This window comes from Nerophis lumbriciformis, linkage group LG31 (assembly GCF_033978685.3).
Source record: "Nerophis lumbriciformis linkage group LG31, RoL_Nlum_v2.1, whole genome shotgun sequence".
NCBI classification, from domain to species: domain Eukaryota; kingdom Metazoa; phylum Chordata; class Actinopteri; order Syngnathiformes; family Syngnathidae; genus Nerophis; species Nerophis lumbriciformis.
Genome location: NC_084578.2, coordinates 2,070,001 through 2,092,421, shown reverse-complemented (window position 1 = coordinate 2,092,421; position 22,421 = coordinate 2,070,001). Strand labels below are relative to the sequence as shown.

At 39.6% G+C, this 22,421-nt stretch overlaps 1 protein-coding gene across 1 annotated transcript in view; it reads right to left on the bottom strand.

Annotated features, from left to right (window-relative positions):
* Positions 1 to 2,584: 2,584 nt before the first annotated feature.
* Positions 2,585 to 22,421, bottom strand: part of cryl1 (crystallin, lambda 1) — a 49,936-nt gene continuing 30,099 nt past the window's right edge. Inside the window, exons 7-9 of the mRNA XM_061926112.1 lie at positions 12,575 to 12,683; positions 2,841 to 2,947; positions 2,585 to 2,769 (exon numbers count right to left, since the gene is read on the bottom strand). Coding sequence (XP_061782096.1) covers positions 2,665 to 2,769; positions 2,841 to 2,947; positions 12,575 to 12,683 — 321 coding nt within the window. The 3' untranslated portion in view covers positions 2,585 to 2,664. The remainder of the gene's footprint in view (positions 2,770 to 2,840; positions 2,948 to 12,574; positions 12,684 to 22,421) is intronic.

The following is a 22,421-nucleotide window of genomic DNA, read 5'->3' as shown; positions in this document are numbered from 1 at the left end:
GACTTTTTCCTAATAATTTCAACTTTTTAATCTCATAACTAACTTTTTATCTCATAATGACTTTTTTTTTTCATAATTCTGACTTTTTATCTCACAATGATGACCTTTTCTCATCATTTTAACTTTGCATCTCATTGTAACTTTTTATCTCAAAATTTAAACTTTTTATCTCATAATTCTGACTTTTTATCTCATTTGATGACTTTTTCTCATCATTCTAACTTTTTATTTGATAATTTTTACTTTTTATCTCATAATTATGAATTTTTATCTTATAATTATGACCATCTCATAATTTCTACTTTTTATCTCATAATTATGACTTTTATCTCAAAATCTTGACTTTTTTATCACATGATTTGGACTTTTTCCTAATAATTTCAACTTTTTAATCTCATAACTAACTTTTTATCTCATAATGACTTTTTTTTTTCATAATTCTGACTTTTTATCTCACAATGATGACCTTTTCTCATCATTTTAACTTTGCATCTCATTGTAACTTTTTATCTCAAAATTTAAACTTTTTATCTCATAATTCTGACTTTTTATCTCATTTGATGACTTTTTCTCATCATTTTAACTTTTTATTTGATAATTTTTACTTTTTATATCATATTTATGAATTGTTATCTTATAATTATGACTATCTCATAATTTCTACTTTTTATCTCATAATTATGGCTTTTATCTCAAAATCTTGACTTTTTAATCACATGATTTGGACTTTTTCCTCATAATTTCAATTTTTTAATCTCATAACTAACTTTTTATCTCATAATTACTTTTTTTTCATAATTTTGACTTTTTATCTCACAATGATGACCTTTTCTCATCATTTTAACTTTGTATCTCATTGTAACTTTTTATCTCAAAATTGTAATTTTTTATCTCATAATTCTGACCTTTTATCTCATTTGATGACTTTTTCTCATCATTTTAACTTTTTATTTGATAATTTTTACTTTTTATCTCATAATTATGAATTTTTATCTTATAATTATGACTATCTCATAATTTCTACTTTTTATCTCATAATTATGACTTTTATCTCAAAATCCTGACTTTTTTATCACATGATTTGGACTTTTTTCTCATAATTTCAATTTTTTAATCTCATAACTAACTTTTTATCTCATAATGACTTTTTTTTTTTTTCATAATTCTGACTTTTTATCTCACAATGATGACCTTTTCTCATCATTTTAACTTTGCATCTCATTTCAACTTTTTATCTCAAAATTTAAACTTTTTATCTCATAATTCTGACTTTTTATCTCATCTGATGACTTTTTCTCATCATTTGAACTTTTTATTTTATAATTTGAACTTTTTTTTTCCTAATTATGAATTGGTATCTTATAATTATGACTACCGGTATCTCATCATTTCAAATTTGTATCTCATAATTATGACCTTTTATCACATAATTCTGACTTTTTATCTGGTGACTTTTTCTCATAATTCTAACTTTTTATCTCATTATTAAAAAATGTTATCTCATAATTCTGACTTTTTTATCACATGATTTGGACTTTTTCCTCATAATTTGAACTTTTTATCTCATAATTCTAACTTTTTATCCCATAATTTGAACCTTTTTTTTTTTAATCTCATAATGACTTTTGTTTTCATAATTCTCACGTTTTATCTCACAATGATGACATTTTGTCATCATTTTAACTTTGCATCTCATTTTAACTTTTTATCTCAAAATTTAAACTTTTTATCTCATAATTCTGACTTTTTATCTCATTTGATGACTTTTTCCTCATCATTTTAACTTTTTATTTGATAACTTTTACTTTTTATCTCATAATTATGAATTTTATCTTATAATTATGACTTTTTTATCACATGATTTGGACTTTTTCCTCATAATTTCAACTTTTTAATCTCATAACTAACTTTTTATCTCATAATGACTTTTTTTTCATAATTCTGACTTTTTGTCTCACAATGATGACCTTTTCTCATCATTTTAACTTTATATCTCATTTTAACTTTTTATCTCATAATTCTGACTTTTTATCTCATCTGATGACTTTTTATCTCAAAATTGTAAGTTTTTATCTCATAATTCTGACTTTTTATCTCATCTGATGACTTTTTATCTCATCTGATGACTTTTTATCTCATCTGATGACTTTTTCTCATAATTTGAACTTTTTATTTTATAATTTGAACTTTGTATCTCCTAATTATGAATTGGTATCTTATAATTATGACGACCGGTATCTCATCATTTCAAATTTGTATCTCATAATTATGACCTTTTATCACATAATTGTGACTTTTTCCTCATAATTCTAACTTTTTATCTCATAATTAAAAAATGTTATCTCATAATTCTGACTTTATCTCATGATTTAGACTTATTCCTCATCATTTCAACTTTGCATCTGATAATTATGACTTTATCTCATAATCATGATTTTTTGATGTGATAATTATGACTTTTATCTCATCATTTCAATTGTTCATCTCATAATCATGATTTGTCATCTGATCATGTTCATCCCATAATTAATGACTTACTATTGGAGTATTTGCATTATTCTGGTGGCTTCCATACAAAGGAAAGTATTTGCAAGTGTGGCTTTATTGGTTGCTGGTTAAAAGCAGTAGCATTCTTGCTGGTGGTCTTGATGGGTCCTCACTCCTTCACTGGTCCTGCTTGAGCCTGGCCAGACCCATGAGGAGCTGGTCACGTCTGTGTCTCCTGGCCGCCAGGTGCTGCTGGTCGTTGGGGATCAGCTGGCACATCTCCTGTGTGCACCACACGTGTGTTACTAAGTGATGACACCCCCCCCCCACACCCCCCCAGTCCAAAGACTCACGCTCACGACGCTCTTGGCATCTTCAGCACACAGGTCTGGGACGGGCCCGAAGGACCTCAGCACCCTTTGGATGCCTTCTCCGTAGCGACTCATGTAGTCCCCCAGACCTGCGCCAACAGGTTGGGGGCGTGGTTAAGATAAATATATATATATATATAAGAAATACTTGACTTTCAGTGAATTCTAGCTATATATATATATATATATATATATACATATATATATATATATATATATATATATATATATATATATATATATATATATATATATATATATATAAACATACATATATATTTTATTATATATATATATATATATATATATATATATATAAATAAATAAAAGAAATACTTGAATTTCAGTGTTCATTTATTTACACATATACACACACACATAACACTCATCTACTCATTGTTGAGTTAAGGGTTGAATTGTCCATCCTTGTTCTATTCTCTGTCACTATTTCAGAACACACACATTATACAAATATACATTATAAAATCAATAAGAAAACGGGAGCTCTAATTTGGGAGTCTGAATTAGGATCAGAAGTTCCTATATAAACATTGCGTACTCACGTCGCCTTTTTGTATTGATTACTGCAGCTGTGCACTGGATTCATTCACAAATACAAACTACAACTCACAAACACTTTAGAGTTAGGCTCCACCATCAGAATGTGTACTTCAACTTATAAAGATCACATGGATATTATTCAGTGAGTTGATTCACCAAAACTAACCTGTTATACAGGAGGAAAAAGCACACAGGACGTTTCAATTGTTCACAGACTGGTCGCGCTCATCAGAATGACAAGACACTTCCGGTCTGCAGGTGATAGTATTCAATTGGGAAGAAACGCCCTACTGCCCCCTACTGACCAATGTGAATACTGATAAATGTGTAATGACAGCTCCAAAAACGAATTCAAACCACAAAATAAACTAAATAAATCAACACAAAAATGTGACACATTATGGGTGGGTCACATGTGCATGTACAACAGGCTGTCAACACATCACTCAGGTCCGCATGGAGCTGGAGGGGGCGTGGCCTCCAGCTCCGCCTGAATTTCGGGAGATTTTTGAAAGAGAAAATTTGTCCCGGGAGGTTTTTGGGAGAGGCGCAGAATTTCGGGAGTCTCCCGGAAAATCCGGGAGGGTTGGCAAGTATGGCTTAATTTGTGGTACACAGGTTGCTGTGTTTAAAGAATATCATTTGAATCGCCACTACACCACGAAGCACGAGGAAAAATACCGGAATCTGTCCGATGAAGCGCGTGCAAGGGAGGCTGATGCGTTGATGGTAAAACTGCAAACCCAACAAGGACTTTTTGCCATATTTCACACCCCCAGAGATGCAGCCGTCAGGACAAGTTTTGTCATTTCTCACAAAATCGCCAGAAAAAGTAAGGCGTTTTCTGACGGAGAGTTTATTAAGGAGCGCTTATTGGACTCTGTTGCGCTGATATGCCCGGAGAAGAGGGGCGCATTTGAGAACGTGTCACTCTCCCGACGCACTGTAACGAGGCGGGTTGAGACCATCGCTGGAAACTTGGAGCTTCGGCTGAAGAACGGAACGGCCGACTTTTGACTGTTTTTCGCTGGCTTTGGATGAGAGCTGCGATGTACGTGACACCGCCCAGCTGCTCATCTTCTTATGTGGGATAACTGCAGACTTTCAAATCACGGAGGAGCTGGCAGCCATGCAGTCAATTAAAGAGACAACCACAGGTAATGACTTGTTCACATAGGTAAATGCGTGTTTGGACTGAAATGGGACAAGCTGGCAGGTGTGACAACAGATGGTTCTCCAAATCTGACGGGGAAAAATGTTGGACTTTTAAAGAGGATGCAGGATAAAGTGACAGAAATGGATATTTTTGCATTGTATTATACATCAGGAAGTGTTGTGTAAGACAGTGTTGAAAATAAAACCATCAAAAGCAATCTGCTTTTGTATAAAGTTAAGTTAGGTTAAATGAAATTATTATTATTATTATTATTATTATTATTATTATTATTATTAATTATCAAAAATTGCCACCGAGGAAAAGCTCCTCGGTGGCAAGGCCCCGGGGGTGGATGAGATCCGCCTGGAGTTCCTTAAGGCTCTGGATGCTGTGGGGCTGTCTTGGTCGACAAGACTCTGCAGCATCGCGTGGACATCGGGGGCGGTACCTCTGGATTGGCAGACCGGGGTGGTGGTTCCTCTCTTTAAGAAGGGGAACCGGAGGGTGTGTTCTAACTATCGTGGGATCACACTCCTCAGCCTTCCCGGTAAGGTCTATTCAGGTGTACTGGAGAGGAGGCTACGCCGGATAGTCGAACCTCGGATTCAGGAGGAACAGTGTGGTTTTCGTCCTGGTCGTGGAACTGTGGACCAGCTCTATACTCTCGGCAGGGTCCTTGAGGGTGCATGGGAGTTTGCCCAACCAGTCTACATGTGTTTTGTGGACTTGGAGAAGGCATTCGACCGTGTCCCTCGGGAAGTCCTGTGGGGAGTGCTCAGAGAGTACGGGGTATCGGACTGTCTGATTGTGGCAGTCCGCTCCCTGTATGATCAGTGTCAGAGCTTGGTCCGCATTGCCGGTAGTAAGTCAGACACGTTTCCAGTGAGGGTTGGACTCCGCCAAGGCTGCCCTTTGTCACCGATTCTGTTCATAATCTTTATGGACAGAATTTCTAGGCGCAGTCAAGGCGTTGAGGGGATCTGGTTTGGTGGCTGCAGGATTAGGTCTCTGCTTTTTGCAGATGATGTGGTCCTGATGGCTTCATCTGGTCAGGATCTTCAGCTCTCACTGGATCGGTTCGCAGCTGAGTGTGAAGCGACTGGGATGAGAATCAGCACCTCCAAGTCCGAGTCCATGGTTCTCGCCCGGAAAAGGGTGGAGTGCCATCTCCGGGTTGGGGAGGAGATCTTGCCCCAAGTGGAGGAGTTCAAGTACCTCGGAGTCTTGTTCACGAGTGAGGGAAGAGTGGATGGTGAGATCGACAGGCGGATCGGTGCGGCGTCTTCAGTAATGCGGACACTGTATCGATCCGTTGTGGTGAAGAAGGAGCTGAGCCGGAAGGCAAAGCTCTCAATTTACCGGTCGATCTACGTTCCCATCCTCACCTATGGTCATGAGCTTTGGGTTATGACCGAAAGGACAAGATCACGGGTACAAGCGGCCGAAATGAGTTTCCTCCGCCGGGTGGCGGGGCTCTCCCTTAGAGATAGGGTGAGAAGCTCTGCCATCCGGGAGGAGCTCAAAGTAAAGCCGCTGCTCCTCCACATGGAGAGGAGCCAGATGAGGTGGTTCGGGCATCTGGTCAGGATGCCACCTGAACGCCTCCCTAGGGAGGTGTTTAGGGCACGTCCCACCGGTAGGAGGCCGCGGGGAAGACCCAGGACTCGTTGGGAAGACTATGTCTCCCGGCTGGCCTGGGAACGCCTCGGGGAGAGGGAAGTCTGGGCTTCCCTGCTTAGGCTGCTGCCCCCGTGACCCGATCTCGGATAAGCGGAAGAAGATGGATGGATGGATGGATGGAATTATCATTATTATTATTATTATTATTATTATTATTATCATTTATCTTCCGGTATATCAAAAATAATATTAAGCACAATTTAATTGAAATATTGCCGATGTGGCCCTCCAGCAGTGCTCGGGTTGCTCATGCGGCCCCCGGTAAAAAATGAATTGCCCACCCCTGCTCTAGTGACTCAAAGCGCTTTTACATAGTGAAAAAGTATTGATCAGTAGATGTTGCGCAACATGTCGTCAATCATTTCCCTGTGACATCTTGTCTGAACAATGAAGAGGAAGAGGAAGAGTTAAAGATTAACGCACCAGGGCGGCATCAGGGGCCCACGTCAGCGACTACTTCAGGGGGGGTCCGTTGTCAGCCCGCAACTCCTCTTTTATTGTGAAAATAGAAGTTGTTCTTAATGACGGATGTTATTACTAATGTCACCGACACAAAGCCAGAAGGTTTGGATTGGACAGTTTGATCATATTTTCACCTCCAACTGATGTCAGCATCTTTTAATGCATGAAAATATGTATTTGTCATTGTGACGGCGGCAGAAGCTTCTAGAACATGCAGCCGCGGGCTCTACCTGCAGGTTGGCACCTGCTTCAATGGCCGCCATGTGAGTTTTGGATGACTGGTGTGAGGGTCTGCTTTCATCAAAAGACGCCTTTGTTGGGCCCAAGTGACTTTTTTCTCCCTGGAGCGAGTGACTGTGCGGCTTTCACACCCCCCGCTGACATTCTCCATCTAGCCGACGTTTGGCTCTCGACGCCGCCAATCACGTGACATGTATGTACGTGTGGACACTTCATTAGGCACAGCCGCCGCGTCACATGACATGTATGTACGTGTGGACACTTCATTAGGCACAGCCGCCGCGTCACATGACATGTATGTACGCAGCACGTACTTTGGCAATTTAAATAAAGGGGGGTAGTGTTGATGCAGATGGAACTAATCAAGGTGTTCTAACGGTCACTTTAAGAGCAGATGGTGATTCGAAATCAGAGGAGAAGGCAGGAATGAAGGCCAAAAAAGCCCACCAATCACAGCCTTTATGGTTTGGTCCCGGTTTTTTTAGCGATGTAGTCACGCTACGCAAGAGGATTTAGAAAGTGAAATAAAAAGGGTGAAAATAAAGACAAATTAAATCAGAAGAATACTGTTAAATAAGACAATATAAAATAAGATTAAATATGAGAGTGTCTGGTAGAAATAAATGATACAAACAGAATGAATAAAAATAAAGAATTAAGATAAACAATCTAAAAAGAGAAGAAAAATTGTTAAAAAAAAAAGTAAAAGACTTAAAACAATAAGGAGAGGGCTGTGTAAAATAAATTAATAAATGAAACAAGAAAAAAGAAAGTTTAAAAAACAAGAGAGTGAAGACTGTTGAAAGTGAATAAATACAAGAAAATAGAAAATAGTGATTTAAAAATTGGTAGAGGGCTGTTTAAAATAAATTAATTAATAAAAGAAGAAAACATGAATAATAAAAAAAGAGGGAGAAGACTGTTCCAAATAAATAAACAAAACAAGAAAAAAAAAAATAAAGATTTCAAAATAAGGAGAGGGCAAATTAAAATAAATAATTACAACAAGAAAATAAGGTTAAGAAATAGGGATAGGGATATTTAAAATAAAAAAAATAAAACAAGAAAAAATTAATGGTAAAAAAGATTTAAAAAAAGTGGGAGAGGACTGTTTAAAATAAATAAAACAAGAAACAATGTGATCAAAAATAGAGGGTTGTTTAAGATAAATGAATACAAAAACAAGAAAAATTAATTATAATAAAAGATAAAACGAGAGGGAGAAGACTTCTGAATAAATAGACAAAACAAGAAAAAATTAATAATAATAAGAAAAGATAAAAAAGAGGGAGAGGGCTGTTTTAAAAATAAATAAATAAATAAGACAAGAAAATAAGGTTAAGAAATAGCAATAGGAATGTTTAAAATAAATAAATAAAACAAGAAAAAAATGTATGGTAAAAAAGATTTTCAAAAGTGGGAGATGAATGTTTAAAATAAATAAAACAAAAATGTTTTCATTGATTTTTATTTTTATTTTAAATTTTAGGATAAAAAAATAAGAAAAATGAATAGTCAAAAAATATTTCAAAAAGACAGATAAGACTGTTCCAAATAAATAAATAAAACAAGAAAAAATAAATAAAGATTTCAAAATAAGGAGAGGGCAAATTAAAATAAATAATTAAAACAAGAAAATAAGGTTAAGAAATAGGGATAGGGATGTTTAAAATGAAAAATAAAACAAGAAAAAATTAATGGTAAAAAAGATTTTAAAAAAGTGGGAGAGGACTGTTTAAGATAAATAAAACAAGAAACAATGTGTTCAAAAATAGAGGGTTGTTTAAGATAAATGAATACAAAAACAAGAAAAATGAATTATAATAAAAGATAAAACGAGAGGGAGAAGACTTCTGAATAAATAGACAAAACAAGAAAAAATTAATAATAAGAAGAAAAGATAAAAAAGAGGGAGAGGGCTGTTTTAAAAATAAATAAATAAGACAAGAAAATAAGGTTAAGAAATAGCAATAGGAATGTTTAAAATAAATAAATAAAACAAGAAAAAAATGTATGGTAAAAAAGATTTTCAAAAGTGGGAGATGAATGTTTAAAATAAATAAAACAAAAATGTTTTCATTGATTTTTTTTTATTTTAAATTTTAGGATAAAAAAATAAGAAAAATTAATAGTCAAAAAATATTTTAAAAAGACGGATAAGACTGTTTAAAATAAATAAATAAAACAAACAAAAACATTTAGAATAAAAAAAGATGTAAAAAGGGAGGGCGATGACTGTTACAAACAAAAACGGAGAGGAAGGACTTTTAAAAATCAATCAATCAATCAATTATAGCTGCAAAGGTTAACGTGATAATAACACGTTAACTATAAGTTCCTTTAACGGCACTCATTTTTTTAACAGCCGATTATCACACACGCATCCTTTTTTACCCTCGGGCCGTTCCGTAGCTGGGGAAACTTGGCTGTGCTAACTATTTACTGGTGAGCCACAAGCGGGAAAATAGCGAACAGATATGGACAAAGAAAAAATATGTAAATATCAGGTCCAAAGCCATGGCTAGTTGTTCTCCCGACAAGAAAGGACTATTTTTTCACCGTGAGGCGACATCACTGCAAACGTCTGCTGCGTGCCTCGTCCAGAGGTGGATGGTGCTTCACTTCCGTGTTCAGATTACAGTTAAGGTACAGTGATAACACAGCATTTAAATTGTTACTGTGACTGATTTAGTTTAACAAAAATGAAAGACGGTCGGCAGAAAGTCTACAGGGCACTTTTTTTTTTATTGTCGACACCTTTTCAAACCAATCACAATTTCCAACTTCAAAAATAAAAGCACGATGCTATACATCCGGTTTAACTACATTAAAAAATTCAATGTCTTCCATTACGATCATGCTTTGTCAAAGATGTTTTGTAATGTCATCTGTGATACTTGCACCTTTATAAATGTTACAGGGGGGGATTTTTATGACTGGCTGGAATAAAGTGTATATTCTTTTAAAACATGTTCTGGTTACGTCCTCAATTACAAAATGATTAGCAGGTTGAATATTAAATGTTATTTATACATAGAGACGTTTAAATTATATTCATGCAAAGATATGAATATCATTAACTTGCACAACATGTAATGTACAGAATATTTATTCAGGTAGAATGATCACAGATTACATATCCAACCATCTTTGACAATAAATGCATCATCCTAACAATCCACATTTTGTGTTACTAATGCGTGAAACTGCTATCTAAACATGGAAGTGTAGCTCCTCCTCTGAATGCAAGTGCTCCTACAGCAGGAATACAGTTGTAATCCTACAAAATACAAGATCTGGAAAGACACCAGATATTTTTTTTATTGCCATTAAAAGTATGTTTATGTCCTTTTTGTGTTAAGCTGTTTGAAAGAGCATCATGTTTAAAACACATTTCATTAAAGAACATTAATTGTCCCGTCATGGTAATAGAACTTGAAAATTATTTGTCTCGGGTAAAACCTACCGTATTTTCCGCACTATTAGCCGCCCTGTGTTATAAGCTGCGCCTTCAATGAACGGCATATTTCAAAACTTTGTCCACCTATAAGCCGCCCCGTGTTATAAGCCGCATCTAACTGCGCTAAAGGGAATGTCAAAAAAACAGTCAGATAGGTCAGTCAAACTTTAATAATATATTAAAAACCAGCGTTCTAACAACTCTGTTCACTCCCCAAATGTACGGTAATGTGCAAATGTGCAATCACAAACATAGTAAAATTCAAAATAGTGCAGAGCAATATCAATAACTTAATGTTGCTCGAACGTTAATGTCACAACACACAAAATAAACATAACGCTCACTTTCTGAAGTTATTCTTCATTCATAAATCCCTCGAATTCTTCTCCTTCGGTGTCCGAATTAAAAAGTTGGGCGAATTACGGGATCCAAAATGGCCGGCTCCGTCTCGTCGAAGTCATCAGAGTCAGTGTCGCTGTTGTTTTTCCAGCATTTCCGTGAATCCTGCCTTCCGGAAAGCTCGGACCACAGTTGAGACCGAAATATCCGCCCAGGCATTTACGATCCACTGGCAGATGTTGGCGTATGTCGTCCGGCGCTGTCTCCCTGTCTTAGTGAAGGTGTGTTCGCCTTCGGTCATCCATTGTTCCCACGCCGTTCGCAGTCGTGCTTTAAATGCCCTGTTGACACCAATATCGAGCGGTTGGAGTTCTTTGGTTAATCCACCCGGAATGACGGCGAGTGTTGTATTTGTGTGCTTCACTTGTTTTTTGACACCATCTGTGATGTGGGCGCGCATGGAGTCGTATATCAACATGGACGGAGCTGCGTGAAAAAAGCCACCCGGCCTCTTCGCGTAAACTTCCCTTAACCACTCGCTCATCTTTTCTTCATCCATCCATCCCTTCGAGTTAGCTTTTATGATGACGCCGGCTGGAAAGGTCTCTTTTGGCAAGGTCTTCCTTTTGAATATCACCATGGGTGGAAGTTTCTGGCCATTAGCATGGCAAGCTAGAACCACAGTGAAGGATGACTTCTCATTCCCTGTGGTGCGAATATTCACCGTACGTGCTCCCGTTGTATCCACAGTGCGGTTCACAGGAATATCAAAAGTCAGTGGAACCTCGTCCATGTTGATAATGTTCTCTGGCCGGATCTTTTTTTCAGCTATTTTGTTTTTACAATATGCACGGAAAGTAGCCAGCTTTTCTTGAAAGTCTTTAGGCAGTTGCTGTGAAATAGTAGTCCGTGTGCGGATGGAGAGATTGCGTCTTTTCATGAACCGGAAACACCAAGAAGCACCACCTTTAAAATCATCCAGGTGAAGTTCGCTTGCTAGCGCTGTTGCCTTCATTCCAATAGTGATGGTGCTGACACTTCTGCTTGCTGCTCTCTGCTCAACAACCCACTGTTCGAGTTTGTCCTCCAACAGTTGCCATCTTGCTTTGTTCCCTCGGAAACTCTGTTTTGTCTTCTTTACCTGGCGCAGGTCATCTTGTTGCTTCCTCCACCTACGCACCATTGATTCATTTATGTTATATTCTCTTGCTGCTGCTCTATTTCCGTGTTCTTCGGCATGACTTATTGCCTTAAGTTTAAATTCTGCGTTATACGCGTGTCGCTTAGTAGGAGCCATTTTGTGGTCTTTACAGATGTAAACACACAAAGGAAATGAAACGTAATACCCGCACGCTTCTTCTTCTACGGGGGCGGGTGGTTGCTTACCATAGAAGAAGAAGCGCTTCCTCTTCTACGGGGAAAAAAGATGGCGGCTGTTTACCGTAGTTGCAAGACCGAAACTTTATGAAAATAAATATTTATATTAATCCATATATAAGGCGCACCGGGTTATAAGCCGCACTGTCAGCTTTTGTGAAAATTTGTGGTTTTTATAAAATACGGTATTAATGATGGAAAATTATATCTATCTGCGATTAATTGCGATTACTTTTGAGTTAACTGTGAACAATGCGATTATCGCAATTAAATATTTTAATCGTTTGACAGACCCAAAGTTAATACAAAAAGAAAATAAAGATAAAGGACTGTTAAAAAACTTTAAGAAAACAAAAGGGAGAAGGCCGTAGCGAACACTGGCCACTCATGCAAGAACATAATCCAGACTTGAAGCAGCATGGGGCCATATCCGTGTTTTACCTTGAGGTGCGTTGAGGTGCATGGTTTCCATGGGACCGATGAAGGCGTAGCGCATTCCCAGTCCTTCTGACATCACCAGATCAATGTCCTGGACTGAGATGATGCCGTCCTGAGGGCAGTCAGAGACATATTGGACACTTAAGTTTCATGCCAAGTACACCCCCACCATAGTATCGTATCTAAGTATGTACCCAACTATACCACCGTCTCCAAGAATGTACCAAACTATAGCACCGTCTCCAAGAATGTACCAAACTATAGCATCGTCTGCAGGAATGTACCCAACTATTGCACTGTCTTCAATAATGTACCCTACTATAGCACCGTCTACAAGTATGTACCCCACTATAGCACCCTCTCCAAGAATGTACCCAACTATACCACCGCCTCCAAGAATGTACCCAACTATAGCACCGTATGCAGGAATGTATCCAACTATTGCACCGTTTCCAAGAATGTACCCAACTATAGCACCGTCTCCAAGAATGTACCCTACTATAGCACCGTCTCCAAGTATGTACCCCACTATAGCACCCTCTCCAAGAATGTACCCAACTATACCACCGTCTCCAAGAATGTACCCAACTATAGCACCGTCTCCAAGAATGTACCCAACTATACCACCGTCTCCAAGAATGTACCCAACTAAAGCACGGTCTCCGGAATGTACCCAACTATACTAACCTCCTGCAGGAATGTACCCAACTATACCACCGTCTGCAGGAATGTACCCAACTATAGCATCGTCTCCAGGAATGGACAGTTGTGTGCAGTGATAGGGGCTAAGGATGAAGGAATCAGGCCTAAGAAGCCAGAGTCCAAGACGTAAAATCTATGTTTGGAATGGAAAGATTGATGAAGGGAGGACTGGGGACCTGGGATGGAGAGATAGGGACTAAAAGACCAATGGATGGATCAAGAGTTCAGGTGGAGGACTAGAGAAATGAGGACTAAAAGACCAAGGGATGGCTCAAGAGTTCAGGTGGAGGACTAGAGAGATGAGGACTAAAAGACCAATGGATGGATGAAGAGTTCAGGTGGAGGACTAGAGAGATGAGAACTAAAAGATCAATGGATGGATGAAGAGTTCAGGTGGAGGACTTGAGAAATGAGGACTAAAAGACCAATGGATGGATCAAGAGTTCAGGTGGAGGACTAGTGAGATGAGGACTAAAAGACCAATGGATGGCTCAAGAGTTCAGGTGAAGGACTAGTGAGATGAGGACTAAAAGACCAATGGATGGATGAAGAGTTCAGGTGGAGGACTAGAGAGATGAGGATTAAACGACCAATGGATGGATCAAGAGTTCAGGTGGAGGACTAGAGAGATGAGGACTAAAAGACCAATGGATGGATCAGGAGTTCAGGTGGAGGACTAGAGAAATGAGGACTAAAAGACCAATGGATGGATCAAGAGTTCAGGTGGAGGACTAGAGAAATGAGGACTAAAAGACCAATGGATGGATCAGGAGTTCAGGTGGAGGACTAGAGAGCTGAGGACTAAAAGACCAATGGATGGATTAAGAGTTCAGGTGGAAGACTAGAAATGAGGACTAAAAGACCAATGGATGGATGAAGAATTCAGGTGGAGGACTCGAGAGATGAGGACTAAAAGACCAATGGATGGATCAAGAGTTCAGGTGGAGGACTAGAGATAGATGAGGACTAAAAGACCAATGGATGGATCAGGAGTTCAAGTGGAGGACTACAGATATGAGGGCTAAAAGACCAATGGCTGGATCGAGAGTTCAGGTAGAGTACTAGAGATGAGGACTAAAAGACCAATGGATGGCTCAAGAGTTCAGGTGGATGACTAGAGAAATGAGGACTAAAAGAACAATGAATGGATCAAGAGTTCAGGTGGAGGACTAATGAGATGAGGACTAAAAGACCAATGGATGGATCAAGAGTTCAGGTGGAGGACTAGTGAGATGAGGACTAAAAGACCAATGGATGGATCAAGAGTTCAGGTGGAGGACTAGTGAGATGAGGACTAAAAGACCAATGGATGGCTCAAGAGTTCAGATGGAGGACTAGTGAGATGAGGACTAAAAGACCAATGGATGGATGAAGAGTTCAGGTGGAGGACTCGAGAGATGAGGACTAAAAGACCAATGGATGGATCAGGAGTTCAGGTAGAGTACTAGAGAGATGAGGACTAAAAGACCAATGAATGGATCAAGAGTTCAGGTGGAGGACTAGAGAGATGAGGACTAAAAGACCAATGGATGGATCAGGAGTTCAGGTGGAGGACTAGAGAGCTGAGGACTAAAAGACCAATGGATGGATTAAGAGTTCAGGTGGAAGACTAGAGAGATGAGGACTCAAAGACCAATGGATGGCTCAAGAGTTCAGGTGGAGGACTAGAGCTAGATGAGGACTAAAAGACCAATGTATGGATCAGGAGTTCAGGTGGAGGACTACAGATATGAGGGCTAAAAGACCAATGGCTGGATCGAGAGTTCAGGTAGAGTATTAGAGATGAGGACTAAAAGACCAATGGATGGCTCAAGAGTTCAGGTGGATGACTAGAGAAATGAGGACTAAAAGAACAATGAATGGATCAAGAGTTCAGGTGGAGGACTAGAGAGATGAGGACTAAAAGACCAATGGATGGATCAAGAGTTCAGGTGGAGGACTAGAGAGATGAGGACTAAAAGACCAATGGATGGCTCAAGAGTTCAGGTGGATGACTAGAGAGATGAGGACTAAAAGACCAATGGATGGATCGAGAGTTCAGGTAGAGTACTAGAGGTGAGGACTAAAAGACCAATGGATGGCTCAAGAGTTCAGGTGGATGACTAGAGAAATGAGGACTAAAAGAACAATGGATGGATCAAGAGTTCAGGTGGAGGACTAGAAAAATGAGGACTAAAAGACCAATGGATGGATCAGGAGTTCAGGTGGAGGACTAGAGAAATGAGGACTAAAAGACCAATGGATGGATCAAGAGTTCAGGTGGAGGACTTGAGAAATGAGGACTAAAAGACCAATGGATGGATCAAGAGTTCAGGGGGAGGACTAGAGAAATGAGGACTAAAAGACCAATGGATGGATCAAGAGTTCAGGTGGAGGACTAGAGAAATGAGGACTAAAAGACCAATGGATGGATCAGGAGTTCAGGTGGAGGACTAGAGAGCTGAGGACTAAAAGACCAAAGGATAGATTAAGAGTTCAGGTGGAAGACTAGAAATGAGGACTAAAAGACCAATGGATGGATGAAGAATTCAGGTGGAGGACTCGAGAGATGAGGACTAAAAGACCAATGGATGGATCAAGAGTTCAGGTGGAGGACTAGAGATAGATGAGGACTAAAAGACCAATGGATGGATCAGGAGTTCAAGTGGAGGACTACAGATATGAGGGCTAAAAGACCAATGGCTGGATCGAGAGTTCAGGTAGAGTACTAGAGATGAGGACTAAAAGACCAATGGATGGCTCAAGAGTTCAGGTGGATGACTAGAGAAATGAGGACTAAAAGAACAATGAATGGATCAAGAGTTCAGGTGGAGGACTAATGAGATGAGGACTAAAAGACCAATGGATGGATCAAGAGTTCAGGTGGAGGACTAGTGAGATGAGGACTAAAAGACCAATGGATGGATCAAGAGTTCAGATGGAGGACTAGTGAGATGAGGACTAAAAGACCAATGGATGGATGAAGAGTTCAGGTGGAGGACTAGAGAGATGAGGACTAAAAGACCAATGGATGGATGAAGAGTTCAGGTGGAGGACTAGAGAGATGAGGACTAAAAGACCAATGGATGGATGAAGAGTTCAGGTGGAGGACTAGAGAGATGAGGACTCAAAGACCAATGGATGGATGAAGAGTTCAGGTGGAGGACTAGAGAGATGAGGACTTTAAAGGCGGGTGATGGAGTGATGGAGCACTCACAGGCTGGTGGAAGACCTCAGGTAACTGTGGAGACCCACCATGGAGGAAATCAAAGCTCAAAGCGGATTTGGGGCAGGGGGTTTCAGGGGCACGGGACAGGCCGGTCTTTGTTCCCCTCCGGCGTCCGACAACAACGAGTCTCTTATCTCAGCTAAGTGGTCAGGTGGGCGGAGCCTCTTCCCTCACAATGATCACCATCCGCTTTCTCAGCTGCTCTGCTTTCCTATGCTGGCCTTCATTCAATGTGTGTGTGTGTGTGTGTGTGTGTGTGTGTGTGTGTGTGTGTGTGTGTGTGTGTGTGTGTGTGTGTGTGTGTGTGTGTGTGTGTGTGTGTAATTGGAAGGCTAAGGGAGGGGTTGGGGGTCTGTGTTGTGTAACAAGGATCAAAGGGTCACACAAACACCAAACCTTATTGTCATATTTGATCTTTTTTGGCAGAGCAACTTAACAAAGATAAATTATAAATAAAAAATATATTTAAATTGACAATTTTTTTTAAATAATTGCAAAAAAATTCAGAATTGTAGTAAATATGACAAAACCGAACTGGCCATTTGGTTTTTTAGCTTAGTGATTAAGCAGGATGACACAAAAAAATACATTTGTGCATAACTTTGGTGAGGGTCTGGATAAAGGTGCAGATGCAGGAACTAGTTCTGGAGTTGCTATGGCAACTTTGGGACTGAATACAAAAATGGTACTAGATGTTTGTCATGTAAGATGAGCGTTGTTAGACGTGTCCAGACCCAATATGGACATCTTGAGAGTGTGTGTGGTGTTTGCACCTTCACCACACACACACACACACACACACACACACACACACACACACACACACACACATAAATAATACAAACAAAATGAATACAAATAAAGAATTAAGATAAACAATCTAAAAAGAGAAGAAAAATCGTTAAAAAAAAGTAAAAGACTTAAAACAATAAGGAGAGGGCTGTGTAAAATAAATGAATAAGTGAAACAAGAAAAAAGAAAGTTTAAAAAACAAGATAGTGAAGACTGTTGAAAGTAAATAAATACAAGAAAATAGAACATAGTGATTTAAAAATTGGTAGAGGGCTGTTTAAAATAAATTAATTAATAAAAGAAGAAAACATGAATAATAAAAAAGAGGGAGAAGACTGTTCCAAATAAAAAAATAAAACAAGAAAAAATAAATAAAGATTTCAAAATAAGGAGAGGGCAAATTAAAAATAAATAATTAAAACAAGAAAATAAGGTTAAGAAATAGGGATAGGGATGTTTAAAATAAAAAATAAAACAAGAAAAAATTAATGGTAAAAAAGATTTTAAAAAAGTGGGAGAGGACTGTTTAAAATAAATAAAACAAGAAACAATGTGTTCAAAAAATAGAGGGTTGTTTAAGATAAATGAATACAAAAACAAGAAAAAATAATTATAATAAAAGATAAAACGAGAGGGAGAAGACTTCTGAATAAATAGACAAAACAAGAAAAAATTAATAATAATAAGAAAAGATCAAAAAGAGGGAGAGGGCTGTTTCAAAAATAAATAAATAAATAAGACAAGAAAATAAGGTTAAGAAATAGCAATAGGGATGTTTAAAATAAATAAATAAAACAAGAAAAAATGTATGGTAAAAAAGATTTTCAAAAGTGGGAGATGAATGTTTAAAATAAATAAAACAAAAATGTTTTCATTGATTTTTATTTTACATTTTAGGATAAAAAAATAAGAAAAATGAATAGTCAAAAATATTTTAAAAAGACAGATAAGACTGTTTAAAATAAATAAATAAAACAAACAAAAACATTTAGAATAAAAAAAGATGTAAAAAGGGAGGGCGATGACTGTTACAAACAAAAACGAAGAGGAAGGACTTTTAAAAATCAATCAATCAATCAATTATAGCTGCAAAAGTTAACGTGATAAAAACACGTTAACTATGAGTTCCTTTAACGGCACTCATTTTTTTAACAGCCGATTATCACACACGCATCCTTTTTGACCCTCGGGCCGTTCCATAGCTGGGGAACGGCTCACGACCCTGAAGGACTCGTCCGTCGACTCCGACCAGACGACTCTTCCAGTCTCGCCGGTTTTGGTGAACGGTCTCTGCCCCCTGGCGTGTCCTACAGTACGTGGTCTAGGTTTTTGTTGGAATAATTGTTTGTAAGTTATCACAAAAGAAACGTTGTATTATGAATGCTGTCTTTCGAGGCCTAACAAGAGGAAGAAGGCTCGTGAAACGCCACTGTGATTTCAACACGGACAGATGGCAGGATCTGCTCAACTTCCAGAGGAACTCTCTTTGAAGTGTTAAACGAACTCTCTCTGAAGTATTTCACAAACTCTCTTCCAACTATTTGGTAACCGAGGTCAACGCTATTTACGACCCGCTGCCCTCTTGAAGTTGCTGTGGTCAGGAGACGGGAGGGGTTATCCATTTTGTCCTCCAACACCTGCCCCAGCTGGATCCAGGAAGAGCCCAAGCCCGAGAAATCCTCTTTTTGGTCTTCAAAGCGACCGAAAACAATGACTGTTTTACATACTTCCCATTCCTGCTGTGACATGTGTTGGTGCGTGAACATTGAACATCTGAATAAATGAGGAGACGAAAACCTTCTTCGTCAGAGCGTGGTGCAGGACTGTACAGAGAGTGCAGTGGCCATGTCTCTCCTCAATATTGAGTCCAAATTGAATTCTGTCTCTTTTTGATTCCTTGCCTTTTGTCTTGTTTAATAGATGTCCTCAGTGTTTGAACGTGACAGTTTTATTGAGCAGGCCCGCTGTAAACACTCCGATCTTTACAAAAATATAAGATTTCCTGTCGCCCCGGAGGAGGTACGGTTGTAGTTTTGCTTCATTCCTGTGAGAATCCTGCGTGCGACTGAGGCATTAAGGAGTGGGACTATGCAGGACTAGCTGCAGTGTGCTTACACAACCACCAGGGAGCATCTGTGAGCAGATAATACTGTATCATCTCTTTCTGCTTCGGACTTATCGTGTATTCTTGGCTCACTTTTTTGCTGTTTTTATCACAGCCGGTCCGTGAAAATAATGCATACATTAAACCGGTCCCTGGTGGGAAAAAGGTTGGGGACCCCCTGCCTTAGAGTCTGGAAGTTACAGAAATAGTATTTTTAGAATGTGCTTCAGGACAATTAGCTGCGGGCCGCACTTTGGACAGCCCCGTTTTACGGAGACGCTCTATTCGGGGCAAAGTTGTCCACTTTAACAGCACGGTGGCATTTTTAACATGTGCCACTTAATGGAGCGCGCGGGGTTAATTCCCATAACGGGAGCCTCACAGGGAGCCTGAACTTCCACAGGCCAGTGTGAAGACACCTCTCACATGCTACATCCACATTTATTCTACACATGCCCCCCTGTGCCCTCGTGCCGCCCCGCCCTCATTCCGCGGCCATCAAGTGAAGCGGGCGCCATGCCGTGTCATTTCTCATACCCAAGATGGCTGTCCCTATTGGATCTCCCGGCCACTTTAAGGTCACCACCATTCAATTCCCTGAAGTCCAGTTCTGGGAAGTGAAGCTCTCACTGCCATGTTGGTCTCTGGAACTTCTTGTTACTTCACGCTCTCTTAAACCGTGAAGCACACTTCATAGCAGGAACATTTTCATCCACTTAAAGGGGATCTGCACTTTGTTTTTGAATTGTGCCTCTCATTCACAATCCTTACGTAAGACAAGAAGACTTTTTTTTATTTTAATGCATTCTAAGTGGTCAAATACGAGGTGGCTCACAATGCAGATGAAGGAAGTCTCTCTTAAGCCATCCAACCAGGCCCGCCCTAATCAATCTGGCGCCCTAGGCAAGATTTTAGGTGGCGCCCCCCCACATCGGCAGTGAAGTGTATATACTCACAAGAACCCGAATAGCTTTGTCTTTGACCTTTTTTTTATTACTTACAACTATACCTAATATATAAAGGGGTGGAAAAGTGACTATTACCTGCAGGGCAAACATTAGCTAACCAGAAGGCAATAACAATGTAAACAAAAAACACCTGCTTAAAAGATCTAATACTGATGTCCCTGAGGAATGTAAGGTGGGAGTACTGTAATTACCTAACGTTACATTATTATTTTCCATAACAATTTAGCCCCCTCCACAATATTAACCCGACGTTAAAACAGAACTAGCTATTTATTGATTAGCAATTGCCGAATCATGTAACATTAGCTTAATGCTAAAAAGCCAGGTTACTATCACATTCTGTAACAGACAAATAATTTCATGTAGGCTAACGTTACCTACCTGCTACCTCTGTCTTTTCTCGTTTCTCCTCCTCTTCTTTTCTCTTTTTTCTTCCCTGGGCACCTGACAGTTTTGGCCGTTTTGACATCTTGTGTTGATTTTTTGATGTGGTGACGTCCAAAAAGAGTCATGATACGGGAAGGGAGGGGGCGCACCGTGCGGGGGGAGGCGTAATGTTGTAACAAATAATATTTCTATTAAATAGGCTTTACTTTGCATTTTAATTAACGTGAGATTATTTTTTGTATTTAGAAATAATAGTAACAACTTTTTCTTTTTTTTTTTTTCTCCAACATTTGTGGCACTGGCATGGCGCCCCCTGATGGACGGCGCCCTTAGCATTTGCCAATACGGCCTATGCCACGGGCCGGCCCTGCATCCAACAATACATGTCGTGACCTGAATATCAACCATTGTTATTGTAGGCGCTAACACAGAGGAACTACTTTTAGCCGCGCATTGATCACAGAGAGCTAACTGGCTTATGCTGCTATATTGCCACATTGAGCTGCTGCATGGCCTCTGAGTTGGTGAAAGTGAATTCTAGATGATAAATCACGCCTCTCACCTGGATAGGAGAAGGTTGTGGACATAAACCCACACGTTGGTCAACTTTGACATCCAACTTAGACCCGCAGATGTCGAGAAAGACGCTCGTTTGCAACACTTTTTTTTAACCCTTTGTAAGCATTATGATTAACTCTTCATGTAAAGGGTAAGATATAAACATCCCATCAGTCTTTATCCCAGTGAGAGCAGACAATGTACAGTAAGTGTGTTACGATCCGCTGCCCGGATCAGAGTTTGTTTATGTTTGTGTCACGTGTTTTCAGCACCTTGAGTTTAGTTTGTTTCTGTTGCCATGACGGCAGATTGTACGCACCTGCCTCTGGTTAGTGTTCGGGACGCGCACCTGTTGCCCGGGCGCTAATCAAAGGGCTATTTAGTCTTTGCTCTGGCCTCACTCTGTCTGGCTTCATAGTTTGTTCTCACACAACTGATGGCGACGATTATTTACTGTTTCTTAGCTACTAGTTCTCACGCTAGGCTCTTTTGGTTTGCTAGCTCCCACGCTAGCCCTTTTGTTTATTCATCATATTATTTATATTTAAAATAAATCATTTTTCCTACCTGCAAGCTGTGTCCGAAGCCGTCTGCATCCTTGGGAGAACCACACCCGCATCACTATGCGACCACGTCGTCACAGTACGAAGCCAGCAGAAAACAATTCTCCCGCACTGGCTAACGAGGAGTTGGACGAAGGTACGCTCATGGTGTTGCGAGCGATGGAAGCCGAGACGCTTCGCTATTCGACGGAGGAGAGGTCGAATCTCATGTGGGGACCTGGAGGCTCTCTTATCCCCATCGATTCCCTCTGGTCGGAAGACATCGCCGCTACACCGCAGTACCGTGCGCGCCGTCAAAGACGGAAGCCGGCCAGGAGGTCTTTCCCTCGCCGCCACCTGACTCTTCCCCGGTGGATTCGGGGACACGTGGCCTGGCGACCCACCACCAAATCCTCCCTCCACCCTCCCTTGACTCTCGAACTATTTCTTGTTTTTTGGGTTCTAGTTTTATTTAGTGTCAAGGGACATCTGGAATCTGTCCTTTAAGGGGGGGGGTACTGTTACGATCCGCTGCCCGGATCAGAGTTTGTTTATGTTTGTGTCACGTGTTTTCAGCACCTTGAGTTTA